This window comes from Melopsittacus undulatus, chromosome 11, assembly GCF_012275295.1.
Source record: "Melopsittacus undulatus isolate bMelUnd1 chromosome 11, bMelUnd1.mat.Z, whole genome shotgun sequence".
Lineage (NCBI taxonomy): Eukaryota > Metazoa > Chordata > Aves > Psittaciformes > Psittaculidae > Melopsittacus > Melopsittacus undulatus.
The window spans coordinates 24,048,716-24,074,663 of NC_047537.1; the positions used below are offsets into that span (position 1 = coordinate 24,048,716).

General features: G+C 43.7%; 1 protein-coding gene across 2 annotated transcripts in view; it reads right to left on the reverse strand.

Annotated features, from left to right (window-relative positions):
- Positions 1–25,948, reverse strand: part of RPTOR (regulatory associated protein of MTOR complex 1) — a 115,158-nt gene that overhangs the window by 77,483 nt on the left and 11,727 nt on the right. For both annotated transcript variants that reach the window (XM_031054555.2, XM_005140729.3), the window contains exons 3-6: positions 23,983–24,065; positions 7,622–7,780; positions 3,729–3,875; positions 2,192–2,367 (exon numbers count right to left, since the gene is read on the reverse strand). In XM_031054555.2, coding sequence (XP_030910415.1) covers positions 2,192–2,367; positions 3,729–3,875; positions 7,622–7,780; positions 23,983–24,065 — 565 coding nt within the window. The remainder of the gene's footprint in view (positions 1–2,191; positions 2,368–3,728; positions 3,876–7,621; positions 7,781–23,982; positions 24,066–25,948) is intronic.

A 25,948-nucleotide genomic window follows, 5' to 3' on the forward strand; every position in this document is an offset into this window, starting at 1 on the left:
GCACTGGCTTTTCTTCCCAGACTGAAGCTGCAGCCCCATTTGATGAGAGATTTTTGTCCATCAGTTGTTTACTTACAGCACAGAGCACAAAATGGGATGTACAGAAATTTATTCATCAAACTTTTATTTGCCCATAAATTCAGTGTATGAAACCTCATTAGCCTTGTCAGAATACCAAACCAGTGCATTTCTAAAGCAATTCTGCAGGGCTCAGATCAGCCCTGGGTGAGACTGAAGCAATGAGAAGTTTTAATGACCCAGATTTCCATCTCTATTTTCAGTTAACTGTCTGCTTTAGGACACCAACACAATTTGCAGCTGGAATGCAGGAGGAGGGTTTGGCTGTGCATGGATTCTGTTAACAGCAGTAACAGTGCTCTGCAGGCAGGCACTTCTTATGGATGAAACCACAACTGTAACAATGCCAATCAACATGGACTATAAAAGGAGCATAATCTTCATCAGAGAATAGAGGTGTGTAAGCAACACACATAGATTTGATTTCCTACTACATCATTGGATTTGAGGTAGTAGGGAATGCTGTACTATCCAGAATTCACATGGTGTCTACCAGCACCAGCTCCTTGCAGAGCTGAGGTTTTACATCCTTCCCTAGCTGCATTTCTACAAATGCATTTCCTGTCAGACACTAACAAGACCCAACTCTGAGTATTTCACGCTTATGCCACATGTAGCTCTGCAGGAGAACCTGCCCTGAACACCCCCTTAGCTACGTTCCCATGGAGATGAGTAACAGAAAATTCCTGAGCAGATCATACCACCAAAACAAACCCCAACCTTCCTTAGTGTGCATGTAAAAAAATAACATCCTAAAATCCCCCACAACACCCAAACCCAAAGCCCCTCTCACACAGCTGCAGCATTTTCACTTCAAACATGGCCCAACTGGCGATCCATGGCCCTGGTATCCATGAGAGAAAAACAACACAATGCTTCGTTTTTACAACAGAAGAAGGAGAAAGTAAGAGGAAAAGGATTTCAAAGCCATGAGAGAAGGACCTATCTGCCTAGTGCACCTACCTCAGCTGAAATTCCAGGCTACTCTCCCATTACTTCGAACTCCTGGTCCATGAAACCGGGATCAGAAAAACCCTTTCCTCCCTAGCTCTCTCAAAACTTCCCCTGAACCCATTCCTAATTTCACTGACACTCTTAACCCAGCTCTTCCACATCATCCAAGACTTCTGCCTGTGTTGACAAGCTGTGACTCTCTTCTGTGAGAAAACACCCTGCAAGCTCATGAAATCAAAACTAGGATTAAGGAATGAAACAAATCTTGTTCTGCCCCTCACATGAGCAGAAGTAATCAGTCAGAGACACTGAGTATCTGAACCAGAACCTGCCCAAATTAACTCACTTCATTGGTTGCTCATTTAAGTCAGAAAGTGTGTAAGAACTGCAAATTATTCTGAGTGTCTCCAAAAGACAGCTAATAGCTCCTGAAGCTGCAGTGACTCCACTGCTTACCACTGCTGCCATGGTTATAGGCTTCCCCCTGCTTTAACCCTGTCTAGTGAATGCCCTCATGTTTTTCATTCTCGATGACACAAAACCTTGAGAGGATGGAGTGAAACGTGCTGGTTAGGAATGAGTCAGTGAGGTACCAGGTTCCTCACGCCAGTTCCTAAACCAGCACCATGATTACTCATGATCCTCTCCATTGCTAGGTAAAAATACTGCTCCTGGAAAGCTCTTGTAGCAGCCTTTGAGAACTTTCTGCCTAATTAACTTGGTCTGTCATTCCAGAGCATCTTTCTTTGCTTTATCGCTCAATTTCTTTCACTACAGCATTATTTAGTGCTACTGTATTATTTACAGCAACTGCAATATTTGGAATATGATTTGTACAAAGGACAATTTACCAAAAGTTATATTGCGCTATGAACTATTTCTGCTCTCTGAAGAAGTAGATACTTAATTCCCAGAACAGTAAATCCCTTAATCTAAGCAAACTCAGATATTGAGCTGGAAAATAAAATGTAATAAGTAGAAGATCACAATATTTGCACCTTTCTAGTTCTGATTAATAAAATGTTGTCCCAGATGTGTAGTTCAAATCCTGTAATTCAATATTGCAGAGAACTTTTAGGTCGGATTAACAAAGCTATCATGTCAACAGACAAACTACTCAAATTACACACCTGCCATCGATACTGAGGAAGATACTCACCATCTCAGAGCGATTTTGATGGGTGTAGTAAGGCATGACGTGAACAGGTCAGCCGGCAGGTCTGGGATCATGGGGAGCAGCTCGTTGGCCTCGCAGGCTGCCAGCTGGATGCAGTTCTTCATTGAGGGAGGCAAAGGCATTTGAGCAAGTGGATGGTTAGGGTTAATTGCAGCCACCTGAAGAGATCAAGGAGATCACCCATGTGATGAATCAGGAAGGTGAGGTGCTAGGCCATTTTGAAAATAACCAAGTCAAAGGTTGGTGGATCTCTGGATGCCTAGTTGTTTATGACTGCAGAAGCACCAAACATCATTTTAACTCACACTGATTTAACAGTATTTAAAGGGCATTGACCACACACCAAACCCAGCAATGTGCAACAGCCTGAACTGTGATCACCACTTCAGAGTCTTCAGTTCACATCTGCCAGCCTGGAATCAAGCACTGTGGAAGCAAGTTAAGCAAAACTCATCCTTCTCACTGCCCATAACCATTCACCACAGATGGCAGAATAGCTTCAAATGGAAAAATGCAATTCATTTGGCTGAACTAGGCAGGAATTCCTGCCATGAAGAATAAAGACAACTCTTGTTGGTAGCCAGAAGAATCCTGAACGCCCCGGGTTTCTCCCCATACAGCGTTCTACTTCACTAGAGCAAAAAGGTCAAGCTGGAGAAGGGAAGAGAGAAGATTACCCTGTGTAATCACAGAGGCTACCTTCCAACAAAAAGAGAAAAGGAAACGTGCACTGCCTCCTGCAATGCAACCATTAAAGTACCAGCAGATACAAACCTTAATGCTTTAGTAGAGGGGTTCAAGGTCCTTTACCCACACTCCTCTGGATGGAAAAATGTGTTAATTTCTGCACTAGGCACTGAATCTTACACTGAAAAATAACTCTGAAGTAAGGTCTGTGCATCTCAACATCTAGAACTGGTCTAACAGGACTTCATTTTCCAAGACTCGATAATTTCATATTTATCTGAGCATAATCCTCTGTTTAAACTGTGAGGAGTGTCAGTGATTTATGTCAATAAATGTATTAGTAATTACATCTGCAATGTAAAACAACTTTTCGTTAGAAACATATTCAACTTGAGCACTCTGTGAGACTGAAACACCAGTGACAACCCCTCCGTGCATCAGGTTGATTTCATTTTGTTTCACATTTTCACCTTCACTTCAACAGCACAAAGCTCCAACAGCACCCAAATACATACCCAGATACAAGACTTGGGCAACTAAAATAAATATGTTTAGCTTACCTCAGCATTTATCTCAGCAGAAAAGACCATTAGGGCATTAAGTGAGTCTATTAACATTACCATTTAATTTGTGCTTGTAGTTAAAATCATTCCATGTTTAATAGAATAGCAAACTGAAGCAGAGTGACTGGAGTAGCAGAATTATTTGCAAATGAATTTGCTTTCCACTACAGTTTTAAACACATTTTTCAGCTGTACATGGCAAAGCAAGCTGAAACTTAGCCCCGCAGCATGAACAGGAGTGAAACCCTTGCAGGAGGCTGTGATCTCACCTCCAGCTCCTGCTCCCTCTGTAGTGCAAATTGCTTGAATGACTTGACAATAAGGCCAGCGTTGGAGCAGTCATAGACGAAAATGGAAGGGCTGCCCATCCAGGTCTGCAGGTCATAGATGGAGAGGGGAATGTACTGAGTGTAGTTCTAGGAAAAGGAAAAACCACACTCGAGTTACGGAAAGCCAGAAAAGCCACAGAACTTTCATTGGTGAGATAATGAAACACACACAAAAATTCCAATTCTGGAATCACAAAATAAACCCTACATTGAACACTGGGAATACTAATTAACACAAATACCAACCAACATCTAGTCCTAATAAGGACTATGAACCCAACTCCAACACAAGCTACAAACAGGTTTCCTATGGTACTGTTGGAAAGGCTGAACTTTAAAACTCTCAAGCTCAGTGCTTTGAGCTGTGCTACAACTCCAACAGCAGCTCAGCGTCCCATTTTAGCTCAGATTTCTGCAGGTCTGGCAAAGGCTGTAAAGCAGCTGCCTTGAACAGCAAATGCCTTGGAACTGAGAACTCCATCAATACATCAAGATTGATAATTAAGACTATGGAGCCCATCATCAGCTCCCCTGTCTCAGCCTAATGAGATGCTTCATGACGTTATTACAGTCTTTAACTTCTGTGCTACTTTCCAAATTAGCCAATAAAATGAAACCCAACAAAGGCTCCTCCACTAACGTGAAGTGCCACCAGCTCTACTGCTGTAAATAGGGAGTATTCTGTTCCTCATCTTCCATCTAACACCTCCAAATCACTAGGGGCAAAAGCTTCTTAAAATCCAAGGGGAATCACAAATAAGAATTTAGAATTCGCAGGGCCAGACCCACGCATGAGATCTGCAAAGGGGCACCACCAGACCCAGCGTGGCTGCTGCAGACCCTTCCATTCACAGGCAGAGGACAACCTGCCTGGGCTCCTGCAGCGCTGAGCTGGCCAAACCTACAGCAAAAGCTGTGATGTTCCTATTAACATCCACGGGGTGATGGATGGGAACAGAACTCCCATTTCCATGCAAGAGGCTTAAAATAGCTGTAATAAAACTGGTAAACTTTAGCAAAAATCAAATTCTTAAGGACACTTATCAGCATATATAAAGACAGAAGTGCTCGTAAACCGTATGTTAGATAAGGGGGGAAACTGTAAGCCATTTCAAACCCCAGTTCTGCCCATATGTAAAAGTTTTGGTTGTTTCATTAAAATTAATGGCAAAAATTGTTTATAAAAGCCAAAGTTCTAGGCATCAGGAGCTCTGTGAATTATTGCAGGACAGAAGGATATGTGCACAACACACCCATGGCCCAGATCTTTTTAAGGGACATCACAGGGGTTAAGCACATTCCAATTGTTGTAAGTTACATATAAAACCCTGCTCTGACATACATAACCAGGGAGATTTTATGGGTGTACATTGTTTTAACTTCATATTTACAGCGTGTATGGCTACAGTTAAGATTGGATTATAGCTCTGATTAATATGGTGGTATTTCCAACCAGAAGGATTTTATGTTCCAACATTACTGTGGGGGTCACAAATAACATGAAATCTGCTAATGATATGTAAATGAGACAGTTTGAAGGAAAAAGGAGTGTTAAATAACAGCTTTCCAGCATGGCAGCTCAGGCTGATGATGGCTTGCTGCTTGTTCGCCTCCCCTCTGCCACGCTGGGCTGTGAGCAGGAGGGACTGTGTCCATGTGGTTTGTTCTCAGGTTTGACTCTGTGGTTTAGGAAGTTTCTGCTCTGTTCACAGCGTCCCTACATGGCTGCTTGAAAGGACAACACAGCAAACAGCTAACCTGGAAGCTGATGTTCAACCAGTCGCTTAATGAACAACTCGAAAATACATTGAAAACAAGAAACATTATTCAGTTTTTGGAGAGAGGCTCCCCAGAACTTCAGCACTGTCTGAACTCTGCTTTGATTTTTACCTTTTTGAAACTACATTGGGACTTTCCTCAGAGAACAGCAGCCAGCAAAGCTAGAAAAAAATGTACTGCTCCTTATTCATACAAGAGCACTCCCAGACACTATATGAGAAGTATGTTACGGCATGTTATTCACCAGTTTACAGGGACTGTCTCAACTGTCAAGACGTGACATAGCCAACAAAGGGACATTTTCGACATGCTCATTCCTTCCAAAGCATGGTGCACTTCCTCTGCCCATTTCCTATTGGAGATGAAACAATGCTTGAAGAGAATTCTCTAAAGAGATTTCTCCCCAGAAGGGTTCTGTGTTCAGCTTCTGTCCTGGCTCTTCCAAACCCTCTGCAGTCCCTCAGAAACCTCAGCAATGAGCCTTGTGGCAGTGAACCTACAGGAGTCCATCCCCAGTTCTTTCTATATATCTTACGATCTCTCTAACCAAACGAGTTCAGGAACACTGTTTGCTGAGCTGCAGAGCAGATATTAACCACCCAAAGCACTATAAACACCGTCATGTGCTGCCTGGCAAAGCCCTGTGCTCGTTGAACTGCTGGGATTAAAAGCCAGGAAAAGAAATACAACTGAAAATACTTTCTGCTCCCCTTAACGCTGTTTCTGACCCCATGTTACTGAACTGATTTCTGAAGTGTGTGTTTCCTTCTGAAGAGGAAGGGTGTGAGGAAGAGGAGCAGGCAGATCCCCACACTCCCACTCCATGCAGAGACATTCCTTGCTACCACCGTTTCAACAAAGCATGTATATTGGTCAGGTTTACATTCTAATCACAGAATCCCAAGGGTTGGAAGGGACCTCGAAAGATCATCTCGTCCAACCCCCCCTGCAAGAGCAGGGTAAACTAGAGTACATCACACAGGAACTTGTCCAGGCAGGCCTTGAATATCTCCAACGTAGGAGACTCCACAACCCCCCTGGGCAACCTGTTCCAGTGCTCTGTCACTCTCATAGTAAAGAAGTTCTTCCCGATGTTCACATGGAACCTCCCATGCTCCAGTTTACACCCACTGCCCCTTGTCCTATCACTGGATATCACTGAAAAAAAATCAAATGAATGTGGATGAGGATCAGATTATTTATTTACTACTGTCCTCATCATCTGTCAGGCTAGATTAAACATCAGAAGGGAAAACCTGCTTCCTAGGTGAACCCTCAACAGTGAAGGTAACCAAAGGTATTTGTATTACAGCAAGCACAGCTTGTCAAAAGCCATGAAAAATTAAACTCGAGGAAATGCTGTCATGTCTGTCTGAGGAAAGAAGGTTTTGAAAACCTACGTTAGTTTAGCTACTAGCTTGTCAAGTGCCTTATCCAAACCTCACCGTATTCCTTCCTCTTTCACAGGCCTCTCCAGCAGCATCTGAACACTGTGAACTGAACAAAGTGACCAAGACGTGCAGCTGAAGTGAATCTACATGATGCTTCCTGAAGGCTTTCTCCTTTTCAATCTAGGCATCTCCAGAAGTAGAGTTAGGCATATAGTTTGTTGTCCTCATGCAGTATCTCTAGGCAGTTTGAACAAGGGTGTTCAGAACTCGTAGACATTTGAAGCATAAGCTTTATGGTAAGAACATATAATGATCAGTCAGGGCTTTCAGGCAGCAAAGCCAAGTCTCACTGCTCAGACACAACTGAGCTGGGTGCTGCGTCTGAATAGCAGAGGAGGCAAGAAGCTGTAGTTGTTTTTTTCAGTGTTTTGCAAATGAGCTTTAGTGCAGCTGAGAGAAGACCCTCCTGCCCTGCTGGGGGCTGAGGGACAACCTGTTTGGTCTCCCAGACCTTCAAGAACAGGAAGAAACAAACAGCTCTAAGCAGGGAACCAAACAACTGTGAATGCATTTTAAACCCAGCTGTTCTCTAACAGAACACTTCAACATCGCCCCTGCAGTGAACAAGATTGGGCTGTTGAGCACTGCTTTGCAAGGACTCACCTTGTTGAAGACCCAGATCTCCCCATTGACAGTTGGCCTGGGGACGCCATGGCCGTTGTAGTGGAAAAGCACCCGCTCCTCCTTGGCGTTCCGACGCAGAGATGTGCACAGCTTCTTAACCTCATCCACAGTAGGGTCAAGACTCTGCTTGTACCTGGCCTGGTAACATAAATGGAAGATAATATATAAGGATGGAAGATAAGATTTTAGGTGTAAAAGAAAATATGTTTAAGACGCAGGCATCTAGTTAAGATTATAGATTCATAGAATGGGTTAGAGGGACCTTAAAGCTCATCCAGTTCCAGCCTTCTGCCATGGGCAGGGATACCTTCCACTAGAGCAGATTGCTCAAGACAGAAGCATGTATATAAATTGGTTACTTTGGAAAAGGAGAACACAAAACATTTACTATTGCAATATAAACATAAATCTAAAGACCATAGCTGAATAAAAGGGAGTCTGCTGCTGGTGTGGTGGTTGGTTGCACATACACAGTAACAACAGAGGTTTGAGGGAGTTCCTCCCATCTCTGAATAAGAGCCAGTACTTGCTGTTGGGCAAATTTTATATTCAACCTCATCACAACTTGGGCTGTGGACACTATATTGTCCTTCCTACCTATACAGCTCTATAAGCACATAAATCAGAGCACATTGCTATGTTTGAGGAAGAAAACAAACTGATAAAGAAATCCAATACTTCAAACCCATTCCTACTCATCGAAGATCAAATGCCAATAGAGCAGCCAGTTTGTCCCACTCCAAAGTGCAATTTTTGAAGCAAGGCCAAATAATAACAAAAAGTCTCTCAAGTGTTCTTTGAAAGACAAAGCCTGTTTCTTCCTCCACAACTGCAGCAAGAAGCTGAGAACCCTGAATCACAAGGGCTTAAAAAAAATTCAAGTGATGTGTTGAAACGAAGAGCCAAGTTTACGAGCAGGACAACCCATACGCACTCCTTCTCCAGAACCACCACTGAGAGCCTGTTTATAAACCACACCAAGAACTCAGAAGTTTGGGCTTTTTAGGTTTTCTTCTATGGCAGGCAAAAATCAGAATGTCTTAAATATCACAGTAACAGGGCATGAAGCACTTACCTATGAAGTTTGAAAAACAGATACCACGCTGCTCAATTAACATACAGCATCTTGAGCCAACAGACAAGATGGATACAACAAATGGCACCATTCACATGATTACAGCAAGGAGGAAAAGCAAGCAAAAGGAGAGAAAAAAATGAAGAAAGAGCCAGTGATCTGACACACTCATCCTTTTGGGGACCTTCCTCAAAGAGTAAAGATAATAGGCTTTATTTGCCTTCACATGGGTCCCCCCACCTCTTTATCTCCCCTTTCAGTGTTGTTACGAAGGTGCTGATTTGCAAAACTGTGCACTTTAAATCCTGTCCTGCCTCTGGCATCTTTACAAGGCACCAGCACCAAGTGCCTGGTCATTTCTCAGCTCTTTTCCAAAGGAGAACATGCTCATTCAAATGCTCCTCACGTCCTCACATCATAAATATTAAATACAGCTGCAATTAATGGAGGTGAATTCACACTCTAAACCCAAAACCTGCAGAGCCAAAGATCCAAACTCTAAGCCTACCCTTCCTGCGTGGAGAAACACAAGGCTGAGGGAAGGAAAAGGAGAGGAGGAGAGCAGAGAGGCCAAGTCCTACCTGTCAGCTCAGGGATTTCAGGCTGAGTTTATTACATGTCATTCATGCACATAGGGTATTTGAGCATCACCAGAGTAGGTGGTGTCTTTCCCTCAAAAAAAAAAGACTATCTTCAAGACTTTTTTCACTGGTATGCAAAACATGCCAGTAGAAAAGAAGAACAACTACAGTCATTACAAGTAATGTCCAGGGCTTGCTCATCTGAGTGAGGATGTTAGTTGTGGGGGACAGGAGGAGCTGTTTCATGAGACACTCTGTGGGACAGGCTGTTACCTGTCATAACTGTTAAAGCAAATGAGATCTCCTTCCAGAGAGAACTACAGAAACTGAAGGTCTTTGAGAAGAACACAGAGAAACAGGGTCAAAACCTTCCTAACCCATGAGCTGCCACCCTGCCCAGTCCAGAGAGCCCATCACAAGTGACCAGCCCTGCGGCATCCTGTCACATTGAACACATGGACACCCACACAAGCTGTGGTCCAGCAGGATTCACCCATTCATCAGTTTCACCTCTCCTTTCCCAGCAGGAAGCAGCATTTTTTAAACAGTTTCAGTTCTCATATGAACATTTTGATTTTAGCATCACTAGCCTTTTGATGAATTGTGTCCTTTTGTCACTCTCCTGTACTTCCTTCCATCATCATTCATCGTCTTCCCTGGCCATGTGCTGCATCCTTCCCTTCCGCTTCCCAAGAGATGCCTTCAGCAGTAGTTAAAAGTCCAGCAGCTGCAAAAAGGCAACCAAGTGCCTGACCAAAACCCTGGAAGGATCTGCTGGGTGTAATCTCAGCAACTTCTGTCAAAATCATTGACACACAACACGACATTACGTTTGTTTTCCCTTTGTTTTTACAAGCTATTGACCAGTTCCCGGCTGCTGCTGCACCTGCAAACTGCGCTGGCCTCCCCTGCCTTCTACTGTGTGTGGGTAACAGATCTGCTGGTGTTTGGCAGGAGCCTTTGCCTCCTGAGGCAATTACCAGACAAGACTGCCCGCACTCTGCAGCTGTGCCCAGCTGTCTGCTGCTCCCAGCTGATGCTGCAACAGCAGCATTAGAGCTGTCAAAAGCCCAACCCAGTGCTGTGATGGGCAAGCATGAAACTGCTGACAGTGATGTCAGCTGCCTTCCTGGTACAATGTGATCTTCTGGTCACCTCAGTGTCTTGCTGAGGAGCTGCTGTCAAAAGCAATAGCTTTGTGGTGGTCCCATGCACGCGATCCTCATTATTCTGCTCACAGAGGCAAAATTAAGGGTTTTGCTTGTTCCTGTAATATTGCCACACTTTTATGAAACGCTCATAATTTTTTTCCAACCTCTTCGCTGTACACTCAGTTGAAAACATGCTTGTGATGTTAATTTTTAAGACATTTCAATTTTCAGTATGCGACAATCTCCTTCCCTGATTGTTACAAATGTTTTTCCCTAACACAGCTTAGTTCTTGCTTATGATGATTTATAATCTTTTCTGCTTTATTCCTCAGAGCAACTCTGCTGCTCAAGGTGAACCTCCGCGTAAATGGGACATCACAGGATGCGCAGCTGCTGCGCTGTGACTCGCATCAGGTCTGAATCCCAGTTTCTAAGTGCAGAAAAGACACTGAACCCACGACTGCCATGCGCACAGTCAGCCTTCTTAGCGTGATTTAATTACAAGGAATCAAAGCAATCCAATTATTCCAAGAGAGTGTTTTTTGGAACAATGCCTGACTTTGAAAAACAGAAATCTAAAAAGCCTCCAAAGAAATAAGTTACTAAAAAACAGGAGTTGTGAAACTGGCAGTTTTGAGAGCTAAAGATGTGCAGGTTTTGTGCTTCCTCTCCTGGCTGTGTGTGCCCAGAGCCTCCAGCCCAGCACACAAACCCCTTGCTACTGCTCAGGGGATCAAGGTCATAGAAGGGTTTGGGTTGAGCTGGAAGGGACCTTAAAGCTCCTCCAGCTCCAACCCTGCCATGGGCAGGGACCCCTTCCACTGGAGCAGCTGCTCCAAACCCCTGTGTCCAACCTGGCCTTGAGCACTGCCAGGGATGGGGCAGCCACAGCTTCTCTGGGCACCCTGTGCCAGCGCCTCAGCACCCTCCCAGGGAAGAACTAATATGAGTGTAAAGCCATCCCCTCTTGTCCCATCCCTACATGCCCTCCCTTGACCTGCTGCTCACGCTGTGCAAAGAATAAAACAGTAACTCTGCAGCCAGAGATGTTTCTCCGGTGTCTGAAGACCTGTTAATGACAGACACTAAACCCCCGATATTTAGTTTTTAAGTGAAAAATGTAAAATTGAATTAATTCCATTTCCACCTTTTATGGGGCAACTGCCAGTTTGATGCAACATGTTCCTCCCAGTGTCTGGAACAAACTGGCTTAGACATATAAAATAGATGTCTGTGTGTCGGACAGCTTTAAGGTCCTTTCCAACCCAAACCAGGCTGTGATTCTATGAGGAAATCTTTAATTATATCTGTACAACTGTTCTGAAGAATAAAAAAACCTGCAAGATACCCAGGGACTGGCAAAAGGACCTGGAAAAAGCTCATGCAGTGCATGAGTAGCTGTTCTGGCTGACCAGGAACTGGGAATAAGCTTTGGGAAGTCTATGATTGAGGTGTAACTTGTTGGAAGCAGCTACAGGTCAACACAGCCATCACCAACCACAGTCACCACAAGACACAAGGCCACCAGACCTCCCACAGCCTTACAGCATCCTCAGGAGTGGCAGAACAAAGAGTGTAAACTAAATTAACCCAAGTATCACATTACTGCACAGGGTAAGCTCAGTTGAAGACTGTCAGGGCAGCAGGAAGCGTGGCAGCAGTAAGCATTGATGTACGTGAATCCAGAGGAAATCCAGAGCCTTCCCAGATCTGTGCTAAGCACATTGGTGAGGATAATAATAAACAAACAGAACCATGAATAACCCCTGCAGGGAAGAGCCCATTTAGCATCTGCAATGAGGATGCCACACTTTTGTTAATTGAACTCTAATCTTCTGGAGGGGCTTTTAAGAAATCAAAGCGCATGGAGATGAGAGAATGTCTCTTTTTGATATAAACCCATTCTGATCCCCAAAGACATTTAGCAAGATCTTAACACGAGATTTGGAGGAGTCCATATGTAAAGAGTTGCTTCTAAAACAGGCAGTGGGGGGAGAAAAGCATGAGTTTTGTCCATGGAGGGAAGTTGCTGTGAAGCTCAAGGGGATCAGTTTTGTAGCCCAAATCACCCAACACATTAATAATCACCACTAGAAAGCAGAGGGGCAGACAAAGAGCAGGCTGGTGATGCCAGAGGGTCACTCAGAATTACTGTGGACAGACCCTGCAGTAGGGAGTGCTTCAGCAGCAGTGAGGAAGAGGAGATCCAACACCACGCTTAAAAGCTGTGTTACAAGGAACAAACAGCTTTCTGATTTTACACAGAGAATGAGTGGCCTTGAACTCCATCCTCACCCTCCAAGCAAGATCCTGGGAGCATGAGGAGCTGTTCTGGACACACATCAGCCCATCACAGTCATGAACGCAAGTACAGAGTTAGAAATGGTTAAGTAAGCAAGAAAGAAGCCCCAAAGCACACTGCCACTGCAGAGACCCAGCAAACACACACACCTTGCAGGTGGTCTGGTGGGTTTCTCACATGTGCAATGGCGTTCACACGAGGAATGATTCAAAGCCCTGGGATGTATCTGCCAGGAGAAATAATGCAGAAGCTGCATGTGACAGTGGCCTCTAAATGAGACCAATTATGGATTATCTATTTTCTCTTGGTTGCTATTATCTCTTCCCACACAGGAACCAGGGAAACTAAAATGAAAACATCCATTGACAACGTTTAGAGCAAAAGACCAGACACAGCTTCATTAAGCCCTGCAGACAGACATGTCCTTGCCATAGGACAGCACCATTCAACCCCTGCTTTGAACCACTTCAAACTCTTCCACATTCATAAACTCCTGGAAGAACGTCATGTGAAAGACAGTTATATACCACAATCCACCTCCAGCTCAGAAGCCATCAAGTGTGTGAGGTTCATGCTCAGGTTCCTCATGTGAGAGGTTTTTAGGAGTCCACCTTGGCTGGGTACCCACCAGGGTCCTGGATCAGACCAGCACAGCTCCTGTTCTCCATCACAGCCCAGTTCGCTGCCCAGAGAGATCTCAGTTGCTGCTTCATCAGTCACCACATCTCACACACTCTACTCTTAGCTTAATCCTAGGGCTGCCCCTGGCAAGGGAGAGATAAATCTCTACTGAGAGGTTGAGCTTCTCCCAAGACCCCCATGGGTCTGCATCTGACACCACCCTCTCTAAGCTCCTTCTTCATAAACAAACTCTTCCTAAACACACCAACAATTCAGGTTCCCAGTAACTTTCACTACAAGCTCCTACCCACTAATTTACTTTCAGTTAACTTCACTACTACAGACTTTTAATGCTGCTGTTCTACCCACTCTCTTTTTTCTTCCCCTAGATATGACACCACTTTGGCCTGCTCCCAAGTCCTCTGATGTTGAAGCTGTTTTAGCTAGAAACTACACACTTCATTCATAAACAAAACCACTTTGTTCTTTGGAGCATCCAAACCCGTTATTAATATCTCAATCCTGTGATTTACCGTCATTTAATTTTAATACTTACTAAACCACATCTTTTTTCTTGCATCAAAGAAAGATTTAGGATCCTGAATTTGCACAGGCTTTGGAAACACGTCAAAGAAGAGACAAATTTAGAACTGCACAAGAACACTTTGAGTTTTGCACAGTTTCACAATAAATGAACAATCTACAGAGAAAATTCTTCCCTCCTGAACAGTGGAATGGAGCCAAATTTTCCTCAACTTTACTGCTCATTTTTGTGTTTTCACCTCATCAGATGCAATCTCAGGCTGAGGATTTGGGTGTTAATGGTGTTTTCTCTGCCCTCCCTAACTGGTAGCTGTTAATGAGTTGAGTAGGAGTTGGGCTGACCAGAGCAGCAGCACAGGCTGTCCCTGCCTCCACCCAGCTCTTCCCACATCAATGTTTAGGACTACATTTACATCCTGATTTCTCCCCCCATTTTAAAAGGGCAGGTGATGTGTTATGGTGCTGGGATGTTGGGTAGGTGCAAGATGCAACCCCACACTGCATGCCTGTAAAAGCCTGGCTTCCTCAGGAAATAAGCCAGGAGTACATTCAATCTTTGGAATTCATGTAGTGACATGTTCTGCACTTCCCCATCCAAGCGTCTGTTTAGAATAACCCTTGCTACATCAATAACAAGTATGTCTTGTAATAAATCTGGATCCTTTTCCCTAAAGGAGAGCTGACATGTTATCCAAAAGCAATGTACCCCAACTGCTGCTGTCTTCCCCATCCATCCCAAACAGAAAACAGCAGCACAACCTCAGCAGGACAGAAACCCTTCACAGGCTCACAGGACCCCACAATCACTCCAGTTTGCTGTCATGCCTGGGAAGGAGAGTGGTTTGTCCCAAGGGACCTGGCAAACCTGCCTAGCAGGGAGCTGAGGGGGAAGCCTGCACTACAACGGGATTGGAGTATCACCACACTTGCACAGATGCAACTTTGCTGTCAGTGTCCTTACTCTGAGTGCCAGAGCAGGATGGTGCTGTGCTGGGTCCCAGCCTGCAGAACATGGCAGCCAAGATGTGAGGAGCTGCAGAAGCACATTAGGTGGTAACTTCAGAGATCGATTCAGCAGTGTGAGAAGTTATTTCAATTTATTCCTACTACCAATCCATCATAAACTCAATTGCCTCTAAGTGCAGGCTGATATGATCACAATAACTCTCAGGTTACAGACATGCAGGCAAATACAAATGGGGCTGAGCCCTATTCACAGGCTGCAAGTTTTCTATTTACTTCTTTGTAAGACCTTTTGGGTGATTTGATCTTAGGCTGTGGCCATATGAAATGACCCTGATGTAAACTTCTGAGGATTAATCATAGATAATAAAAAAGCTGCATATTTAAATACAAGGGAGCATCTGGAAATCCCAAATGGATGCTGTGAGCAACAGCTTAACCTGGTTAGCACAGGCCATAAAAAAATGGTTCTGATAAAATTAACAGTTACTGCTAACTTGAGAAACATTAATTACAGTGACAGGCACTATGACTTAACAGACACCTCAGCTCAAATGCTAAACCAAGCCCTAAGGAAGACTCTTGCAAGTCTTTGGCAACTTCTAAGCAGGTATGTGGTTGCCTTTAAAAATCCATCTCCGTCTCCTCTGTGCCAGGATACTCACAAGCAGCCCAAGATTCCAACAGATTCATTTGCCAGATGTCTCAGAGCAAATGCATGGTAAGCATGGAGCATTTATTCACTGGACTGTAGTCAGCAGTGGAGTGACTTTACCTTTCCTCTGCAGAGCCTCTGACCTTGCTTTTAAGTCCAATGTGAAATGAGTTCCAAAGAATCTGATCCTCATTATGTGGATTCAGGATTCAACAATGCTTCCAAAAACTTCCTTTGAGCACTGTGTTCCTGAGAGCTGATGTTGACAAGGAAGACAAAAACCAAGACTACTGACCTTGAGTATGCTATAACAGATTCAGGTGACAGGGGTGTTTCTCTGCAATTACCAGCTGCTACACACAAGTTTTCTCCAAGATGTACAGGATTCAACCCCCAGCCTACCCAGTACAACCGCTCCTCATCTGATCAAATAAAACAAACGTTCCAAGACGGCTGGTAAAGAATTGATTTTTAAATAGAAGGAATTGTCAAACAACTTAAAGCTGCTTCTTACACCCCAGATCTTGCCCCTCAGCCTGATGCCCCTGTGATGGCTGCGATGGGGCACAGCACAAAATGCTCTGACAGGATTTGGAGTACACACCAGGACACATCCTTAAAACCTGCTTAGTCAAATAACAGTGCTCCTAAGCAGCAGCATCATTTGAGCACTCTTCCTTCTTTGTAACCGCTATTTTAAGAGCTCTTTAAAGTTTCAGGCTCTGCATCTCCTTATTTCTTAAATATAAACTTAGATACCACCTGGAGCCCAGCTTAGGCTGCAGATCCTCAAACTCATCTTTCTGTGCTGGGCAAAGCTCCTCATTTTCACCAGGAGGAACAACTGAGCTGTATTCGCACGAGGACAAGAAGTTCATCTTCTCAATGCTAAGTAATTATTTAGTAATTTCAGGTTTTCCTCTGGCTGCAGAGTAATTGTTTAACGAAGCAATGTGCAGATTAACAAAGAGCCTAATGAGTCAGGAGAAGGAAAAACAACCAGTTAGAGGTTTAGGCTTTGTTAGGATCCCTATGAAAGAAGTTAAACACAAAGTATTTCAGGCTTTCCTCATTCTGCTTTAGGGATATATAAAAATGTAACCAGTTTTCTTTGTTATTGCTCTAAGTTTTGCACGAAATTCATGCCTATTCAGAAAGAAGCTTCAGTTGCCTAATACAGAATCATCTGCATGTCCAAGTTTGCAGTGACTCAATCCCAGTGGATATCCAGTGGTGTTTAGCAGGTAAAGAGCACCAGGGTCTACACAAGGAGCTCATGGAAGACTCCTCCCTGTCCCCCATCCCCAGGATTCACAGAGATTTTTAAATAGGTCACACAGAGGCTGGGTGGTAATTACAGAAAAATGTTAATCAGATTGGAGCCCGCAGAGCTGCTTATCTCTTGCAAGAAGCCTTTCTAATATCAGGTCTTTCTGCCCACCTCAGGACAAACTGCCACAAAGAGTACAATGGTCACACGGAAATATCCCGGAATACACAAATCTTGCTTGTTGCCAATTCTGGCCTCATTTTGATGATAAAATACAAAACAAAAAGAGGGGAAATAGAAAATGTGAATGGATCTTATTGTCAGAAGACTGGGGAAAGCAGCAAGCACGGTCACTGAAAGACTGTTGTCTTTACATCCTCTGAACACGCTTCTCGACATCAGCCCATGCCTGTATCTGTTTCCCTTTTTGTACCTCAGTTTTCTACAAGAATCTCAGCAAAATAATCAGTATAAACTACATTAACTGCTGCAATTTCACAGCTTCAACTTCATTTTTAGTGCTTTGTTAAAGATTTATCATATTTTTTCCACTATCAAAAGAATTAAAACACATTCTACCCAGATCGAGCCCCAGAACTGCAGCAGGCAGACTCCCCACTTGTACTGTGTAGTCCCAAATCCTTTGGTTATCACTGCTTTAGGACAGCTTTATGTGCATGTGGTACAGCTACTCCCACGTGAAGCAGTTACATCAGCAGCATCTACTGCTACAATTCAGGCTACAAAACTCCAGGCAGCCATGCAGTGGTTTCAGATGCTAAAATCTTTAGTTGTTCACTGGAACTTCCTCTGGGTGCTCAGTGCTCTGGTAACAGAAGAAAATAGGTGGCCCAGTTAAGATTCTTCAGCCCAAAAGAGCTGAAAGCAGCTCTTCTGTGGTGGTTTAAATCAAACCCTGGGCTTGTGTCCTCCCGGGCCATGCTGTGCTGTGGAGGAGCAGGTGGCAAAGCTGCAGAGCACTATCACAGAACTACAAGTCAGAACTCCTGCTTTATTTGCCCTAATTTTCTCCATAATCACAGGACACAGAAAGGTGGCTTTCAGCATCCACCACACTTCCAACTTGTGCTTTTCTGGCTAAACCACCCTGCTTCTAGAGGGACATTCCTTAACAACAGCACAGGGTTACAGTCGTACCCAGAACAGTACCAGCACAACCTCTCACGTAGAATGTGAACATGAATGAGTGGTTCTGCAATTGTGCTTGTTGACCTCTCTTCTACAACAGACTTTTTTTTTCCCCTCTGGAAAAACTGCTGCTTTCTGCTGAAGACAGTTGATCTTTCAAGATCAACAAGACAGCAAAGGCTTGATACAGCAGCAATTCTGCAGAGCCTCAAAGAGCTGCCAAATTCAAGAGGCTGTCGGGAACTCAGAAACAACAGAGTCCTCTTCGGAAAACCTGCTTTTGTTAAACAAGGTCACAGTGTCTTTTTTTTATTCTTCCTCTGCTTTTTTTGTTATTGTTACATGTTCCCACATCTGCAGAGTCGGGAGACCAACTTTTTCCATTTTCCCCTTTGGAATTCTACAGGATCTTTTGCCAGAGCAATTAGTATTTGCTATTGTTTTAAAAACCCTACAGAAATGAAGGCAAAGGATGACTCACAGAGACCAATAATTAGGCCATGTGCTCAATTATCTTTCCTGCTTAACTAGTCACTCTGTAGGAAATGTTCAACCTTTGATGTGCAGCAGCAACTTACCAATTCATTAAGCAGAAAGAAGCAATGCAAAGAAGGAAACCTCAGGAACTGTATCAAAGCCCAGAGATAGCTAATGAGGGAAACAACAGCATCAACAACAGAAAACAGGCACCAAAAAGGTGGAGGCTTCAAATTATCTGTTTCAACTATCTTGGCTGCACTTCCTTTGAAATTAAAACTGTTGGGAAACAGACAAGAAGAAAGAGGCAGTCTTGTTTGATCAGAAAAGCATCACTGTTTCCTTGAAAGCTTGCCACAAAGAATACGATCTATCTATACTGTAGGAGACTCCTCACAAACCATCCCTCGTGGGTGGATGGAAGCTGCAGGAGGCAACGCTTCACCTACTACACTGGAGTAGGGAAAAACTGGAAAACCCTTTATTTAAAAACCTGCATAGTTAAGCACAATGGGACACATGCTGCTGGGAATCTCAACCTGGCACCAACAGCTTGGGAGAATCAGGAATACAGTTCAGTTAACTACCTATCATATCTATTAATGCCCCACAGAGAAGGGGCAGCCAGGCCTGCCTGGGATGAGTACTGAGGTCCTCTGTTTCCTTAGCCCCACTCCAATAAGGGATTGCTGCAGTTGCCCCTCCTTGGCTGTGTCACTTCTTTGAGCTGAGTGAAAAAATGGGTGCAACCACGTAAATGAAATGGGCTGGAAAGACTTCAAACATGCCTCAATCTGCCAGTTCAGATGTGTTATTGCCTGTCTCTCAATAAGTGGCACTAATGAAAGTAACAGCATCCAAAAGAGAACTGAATAAGGACAGAATCAAAACAGCTGCATGAGTGTCCACATTATCCTCAGTGACAGGGGATGCTGTAGATCTCAAATCCCAGTGTCTGACTCCAAGCCACCCTTCCCAAAGGCTTTTAAAAGTCAATTTAATCTTGCCTTCTAGATTTATCCAGCTCTTCCCCTGCCTGGGATTTTTATTCCCTTCCATAGGTCATGGTTCTCCTTCACTCCAGAGGTGTCTGTTCAGGAGGAGCTATAATGAAATACAACTAATTCCATCAATCAAAACAGTGCAGGTGACTGTCTTAGCAAAAAAAGGAGGAAGCAGGAGGAGAACAAGGGGGACAGCAAGGAGTTACATTTGAATTAGAAAACTCAATACTGCAACTGACCTTGTTTTATTTAGGCAAGTAGGTATAGGGGAAAAAAATTCTTTGGGGTGTCTCACCATGAGACAGAGAAAGAAAGGTCTTGAGAATTTTCTGGTCAGTTTGGAGTTAAAGAAAGAAATTGGTCATAGCCATTGCCAACAGAAAGAAAAATAATCTATAATTTCATGCAAATTTAATCAGCATATGCTCCAGAACACCTCATACCACATCCTGAATTATGTAACATGTGCATCATGCAACCTGCAGTTCTGCTCTGGCTACACAGTCCCATTCTCAAAGGCAAACACACTGCAATGGAAACAAAGGAAACTTTATTGCCTGGGGAGGGCCAGAAGCCAAGTGATGGGGTGTCCATTATGAGGGAGGGAAGGGAAAAAGGGAAAGTCTGACACCCTTCTAAGGCAGCAGCAATCAAAGAGCAGCCTCACCTCACAGTATCGTGTGCAGTGCCACACATCAGGATCCTTTTATACAGTGTAAATGGTGCTCCCTGTACTACAGCTCAGCCCAGAGAACTCCAGCCAAGACAATGCAGAAAGCCACACTCCTCCCAAGCTGGTCCACATGGAAAGGACCAGGGTGCTGTGCAGAGAGCAGCAGCACCACCTCCACTCATGCCTTTGTTCCAGCACTGCAGAGTGCTGCAGCAAAGAGCCCAGGTCCCAGCCCTGCTGGTAAATGGGTGTAAACTGGGAGTTAAGTAAGAGTAACTTCTGCTCATAAAATCCCTGCTAGCGACAGCATCTCCATAAAGCATCCACTGCAGCAGCACTCAGAATTCATAGGCTATTATTCCTGTTTCAAACAAAGTCTGTTGACTTTTAAACTAAGGAAAGTTCCTGCCTTTTGACTGGCACAATGTGCACTGCTGCCAAGAAAACTGAATTTGCATCCAGACAAGGGGGGAAATGGTTGCTACTTACTGCCAGCACCAGCAAACTGCTGCTCTCCCTGGTCACCTACGCAGCACTGCACTTAACACAGGCACTGCTCTGCAAAGGGGAAGGAATGAAGATCAGCAGCAGAGAAATACCATTTCAACAGATTGATTCTTATCCAAATATTTGAAACCCAGAGCACATGAAAAATCTCGAATGGAAATTCAAAGTGGTTCATTCTGGGCAATTAAAGTGATATAAGGTGCACTCTCTGCTAGAGGCTCTCCTTGTCCACGGGGTTCCCCAGCCATTTCCTACCCTCCAGAATGACCCCCATTGGCCAGAAGAGAATCCCAGAAAGGTTATTCCCCTCCATCAGGCTGCATCTGGGGAGGGAGGGGGGTCCTGGGCTCTTTCACTCTTCTCCTCTCCTCCTTAGCTGCCTCAGCAACCCCTTTTACCTCCCATAACAGCCTGCTTTCCAGATTACTCTCAGGGTTAGCCCCTTCCATTCCCAGTGGAACCCAAACTCAAGGTAACTCTAGGTAAGAGCTGTCTTGTTTTTCTTTCCACTTTCTCCCTAGCATTCAAATTCTCTTTGCACTGAATTCAAATAACTCTTACTTGTTCCACCAATTCTTGATGAAGACAGATAAAAGCAACAGCTTTGTCATCTCCCCTCTTCCCCCGGTGAAATTTTCTTCTGAGAATTGCAATGAAATGACAGGATATTGTTTAAGTGCAGCATTTTGCAGATGAAACAACGGCTGGAGTGGTTTTTACTCCTGCAGCACACAGATTTATGTTGCTACACAGCAATAAAGCAAAGCCTTAAATTTAATCAGGACAAATACTTCAGGCAATGGCAAGCTGATAGATTATTTAGAAAGCAACTCAGTAAGAGCTGGAAGGAAATATGCCTCAGCCTGGGAGTCTCCAGAAACAAAGAATTTTCACGCTTAGCCCTTGTTAAGTTTTTTCATCTAAGCTGTTTGTATTTAGTGCATCTGAACAAGCAGACAGGGGCTGTACTGGAAGGGGTGTCACAGGGCTCCACGGAGCACTTACTGCTGACATCATCCCCTGAGCAGGGTCTCCCTCCACTTGTGCACTCACAACCAGCCACTGAAGAGGTGTTTCTAGTGCAGGACCCCGCTGACAGCCCAGTAACATCAGCTATGTCACAATTTGGTCTCTCTTGTAGAGTGCCTGGCTTTCCCCAAATTGTCCTCCTTCCATCAATTCTTCAACCATCCCAAACCACTGAGAAATAGACAAAACTAGATGTATTAGTATTTATATGAAAGGTCTAGGAAATTCAATAATGTTCCTATTGTTTTATTGCAGATGGCACATCAGCTCTTTATTACTGCAGAAAACTCAAGGGCCCTGTAGAGTGCAATAAACCGGTGCGTGTTCAGCTTTGCAATGCTCCACAGGGCTCTGATTTACTGGCCAGAACCAGGCACCTTCCACACAAGCAGCTGAGCTCAGTGATTGCCTTGTGCTCCCTGCAAACCCTTCACAATGAGGTGAGACGAGGTCTGCCCACACAGGGCCCCGCTGCTCCCTGGTGCCCACCCTCATTCTCAATCATATGGGCTCCATTATTAAAGAGCAGAGAAAAAGATTTGTTTTCACCTTTGCATCAAGATGTTTCCCTCTCCTATTGGAATTCAGACACTATCTGAGTTTTCTGCCCAATTCCTGGGCTGCAAGAGACAGTTTAAAGAAAAAAAAAAGTCAATGTACCAAGAGGAAAACCAGGAAAATCACAAAAGGAAAGCCTCAGTCTCAAATATACACCATCCATGCTCCAAGACAAGTCCTTGTGCAAATACACTTACAAAACACTTCAGGAAAAAGCATTCCCACAGACAGTTACCCACAGATTTAGTAATGTGGGCAATTCTCCACTAAACCCAGTGAGTCTCCTTCAGGACATTGAGCTTTTACTGAATGATAAACCCAGCTCTAGTCAGCCAGCCCTGAATAAGGGAGCAGGGAAATGCCACACAAATAGCTAAAGAACCAGTAGGAACTGCATTTACATTCAAATTATTCTGAATATAATATTATTTCCATCAAGTTTGAATTGTAAAGTACAGGAGAGGCCTGGAATGCACCTGACAACATTTACCTGCAGCCTCTAACCCCACACATGCTAACAAGCCTGCTTCTGGTGACAAACACCCTCGGACCCTCAGTGGGGGCAATCTCTCTGCATTGGTTTCATAAATGACAAACAAACAAGTAAATGGCTAGGAACCATCTCTATTTAAATAGAAGAACTGATCACAAATACCTAAAGGCACAGCTAACACAAGGGCCTTCTCCTTCCAGCCATCCTATACAGAGGACAGGGAAGTACCAGGAACTTTTCCAATTACAGACCATACTCTTACACTAATGCGAACAGACATTACAGAGACACTCAGCAGATTATTTGTATGTTAAATAAAGTACTGAGTAACGATAGAAGCAGAAAGTACAGCCCTAGCGCTGACAAAACCCACACATCATTACTGAAAACAATCTAAAAGGAAGAAGAGAAACCATGTCTCCTTAAGAAAATGAAGACCAGATTAGTGTGCATACCACATCATAAGGGAAAATATAAATTACAGCCCCCCTGCAGGTAGGTTCATTCACTGAAGTTACTATTTCTGCTCTGCTTACACATTCCATGCTTATAATGATAAATTTATGGTTTAGTAGTCAATAGTCCAAGTACTTTGAAGAGGAATATTCTGACCCAAACTACCTAGAGCATACAGATAAGGACATGAACATGCTGGGGAATGTTAACAGAGAAGAGGACTCTACAGCTCAGGTTTTGAATCTATTTGGAAAATGCTGCAGACTTCAAATGTTATTCTTTAGATCTTCCTGTAGTTTATTTACTGAGACACATGAAACCAGGAACACTGAAAGTTCCAGAAGCAAAACAATTCCCTTGTGTGAAAGGTGAGATGTTACCAAAGAGGAAATAAAGAGTCATTTGCTTGCATACTTCTTTAACTTCTGCTCTGATTCCTGAAGGGCTACTACTACCCCAAACATTCATTTTCAGAAACATTTACACACATCATACTTTAGGCAGAATTGGCAGTTATCAAGCTCTGAAATCATGTTTCAAAACAAACCCAAGAACCTTCCTCAGCCAGTAACTGCACAACATCCACAATGAAGTCAGAGGACCCTCAGTTTAAAAGAACCACTGTAGAACTTTAAACAACCCCCAGCATGTGATCAAAGAGAGCATGAGCTAAGAGGGACATCAGCTGAAAAGCCACCAAATTCAGCAGTTGCAAGAATTCATTCACAGTGATGGAGGAAGCAAGCAACCAATGCTGCAGGACCACCAGGCCACATAACAGACACGTGTCTTTGTGTGCAGTCTATGCAGAAGGAAGCCCAAGGAGTACTTACTCTTGGCTGCCAGTTCTCATACTGCTTCTGTAGATTTGCACCAATGGTTTCCAGAGCTTTCTGAGGACCCATTGACAGAGGATCTAGGAAAGAGAACACAAATGAGCATTTCTGACCACACCTGAATCACTCAGCTTGACAAGAAGCAGAAACTGTTTCCAATTTTATGTGCATTTAAAACTTTGTGTTTCTGTAGAATCCAGATCTACAACCTGGGAGACCAAAGTCTACATCAAAGCATGGACACCACCCGCCTTTGCAGAAGAAAGAAGCCAAAATCTTTCCATCCTGTCCCTCTCCAGTGTTCCACTTGCAGGAAAGATTGTTTCATGATGTTTCAATGCAGGTTCCTGCACACATTCCATTTCAAATTCACAAATACTGCATTCTTCATGGAAAAATGCATCCCCAGATTCTTCACTCCAGTACAAATTAAACACCATTAAAGACTGTCAAACTTGGAAGATTTCTCTCGCTAAGGCAGTAAATACAATTGGGTTTTGAAAGACAGGAAAGGCATTGCATTTGTTTCTTTCATAAGGAAAAAAAGGCTTCTATAGGAAATAATTACAAAAATTTAAACTGGTTAAATATTTGATGATAAATATATTTTCTTGATGAATGCAGAATCCTGCCTCATTTGCTTCCATTGCTGACTGCTCCAGAGAGCACACTTCAGCTGGAGTTTGAGAAGTTAACTGTCTCATTGGGTAATTACCCCCATCCATCCATACCAGCACAGCTTTGTCTTGTGTGTTTTATTCAAACACCATAGCCATGTAACTGACACTAATAACAAGCTTCAAAGAAACCAGAAGCTAATATTTTGCTATTTTATATAAATAATTCTATTAACCAAATCAGTGAGTTATTCAAGGCCAAGTTGGACGGGGCTTGCAGCAACCTGGTCTACTGGAAGGTATCTCTGGAGGTGACTGCTCAGACCCCAGAAGCCTGCTGTGAGTTAATATGCCATTAGCTACTGTTCAAATAAAAAAAAAAAAAACAAAACAGAAAAATAGCATAAACACATCAGATTTCTTTTCTGAGTCCTTTAAAAGGACCAAAGTGAACTTCAGACAAAGAAGTTTAAAACATTTCACGTGCACTTTGACAGCAGAAGAACACAGTTTGGAGACCCTGGGGTGCTTCCAGAGCAATCAGTATTATTAACAACACCCTTCTGTATAAAACTAAAGTTCCCTGGTGCCATTCCAAGAGCCAAACAGTGGAAATAAATTGTTTTCCTAAATATAGCTCGTGCACCAGGGTCATGACGTGAGCCCTCAGCCTCCCGTGTTGAGCGCACACTTAAGGCCAAAGCCCTGCAGACACCAGCCAGGACACTGTCAGTGCAGTCACGGCATGAGGCTCCCCAGTGCCTTCGCTGCGCCAGGCTGACACCATAGCACAAATGTCAGCTCAGGCTTCACTCTGGAGAAAAACAAACCACTTGAGATACTCTAAGGGTGCCTCTGGAAGGGACAGCAAGGTACAGTGTTCACATAAGGGAGATCTCAGCTTGGCTGTAAACAGCAGCAATTGCACCAAAACAATCACCACAATTCCTTACCCATCTGGCAAAGACGCTCCCACCATCCTCACCTTTAGGTGCTCTGGAGAACGTTGTACAGAGAAAAAACGGCAGATGTTTTGCCATTACCTTTGTCAAAAGTTGGCTAGAAATGGAAACAACTACTTGTGTAGAGATACACACTGATCATTACAAAGCTGCATTCAACATTCTCTTTGCTGACGACAGTCATTAATAACTTTATTTAATGACTCTGCAACACTCCTCATTCTCTTTGCTCTCTTCTCAATGTATCAATGAGAAACTCAAGCCATCCTCCCCACTGAATAGATGTATTTGTTAGTGCATGCTCATGGCTTTTTAACTGCTTTAAAGTCATCAGCATTTTTAGGTTAAAACAAATGAGCTGCCATGATCCATAAGCAGGTAGAG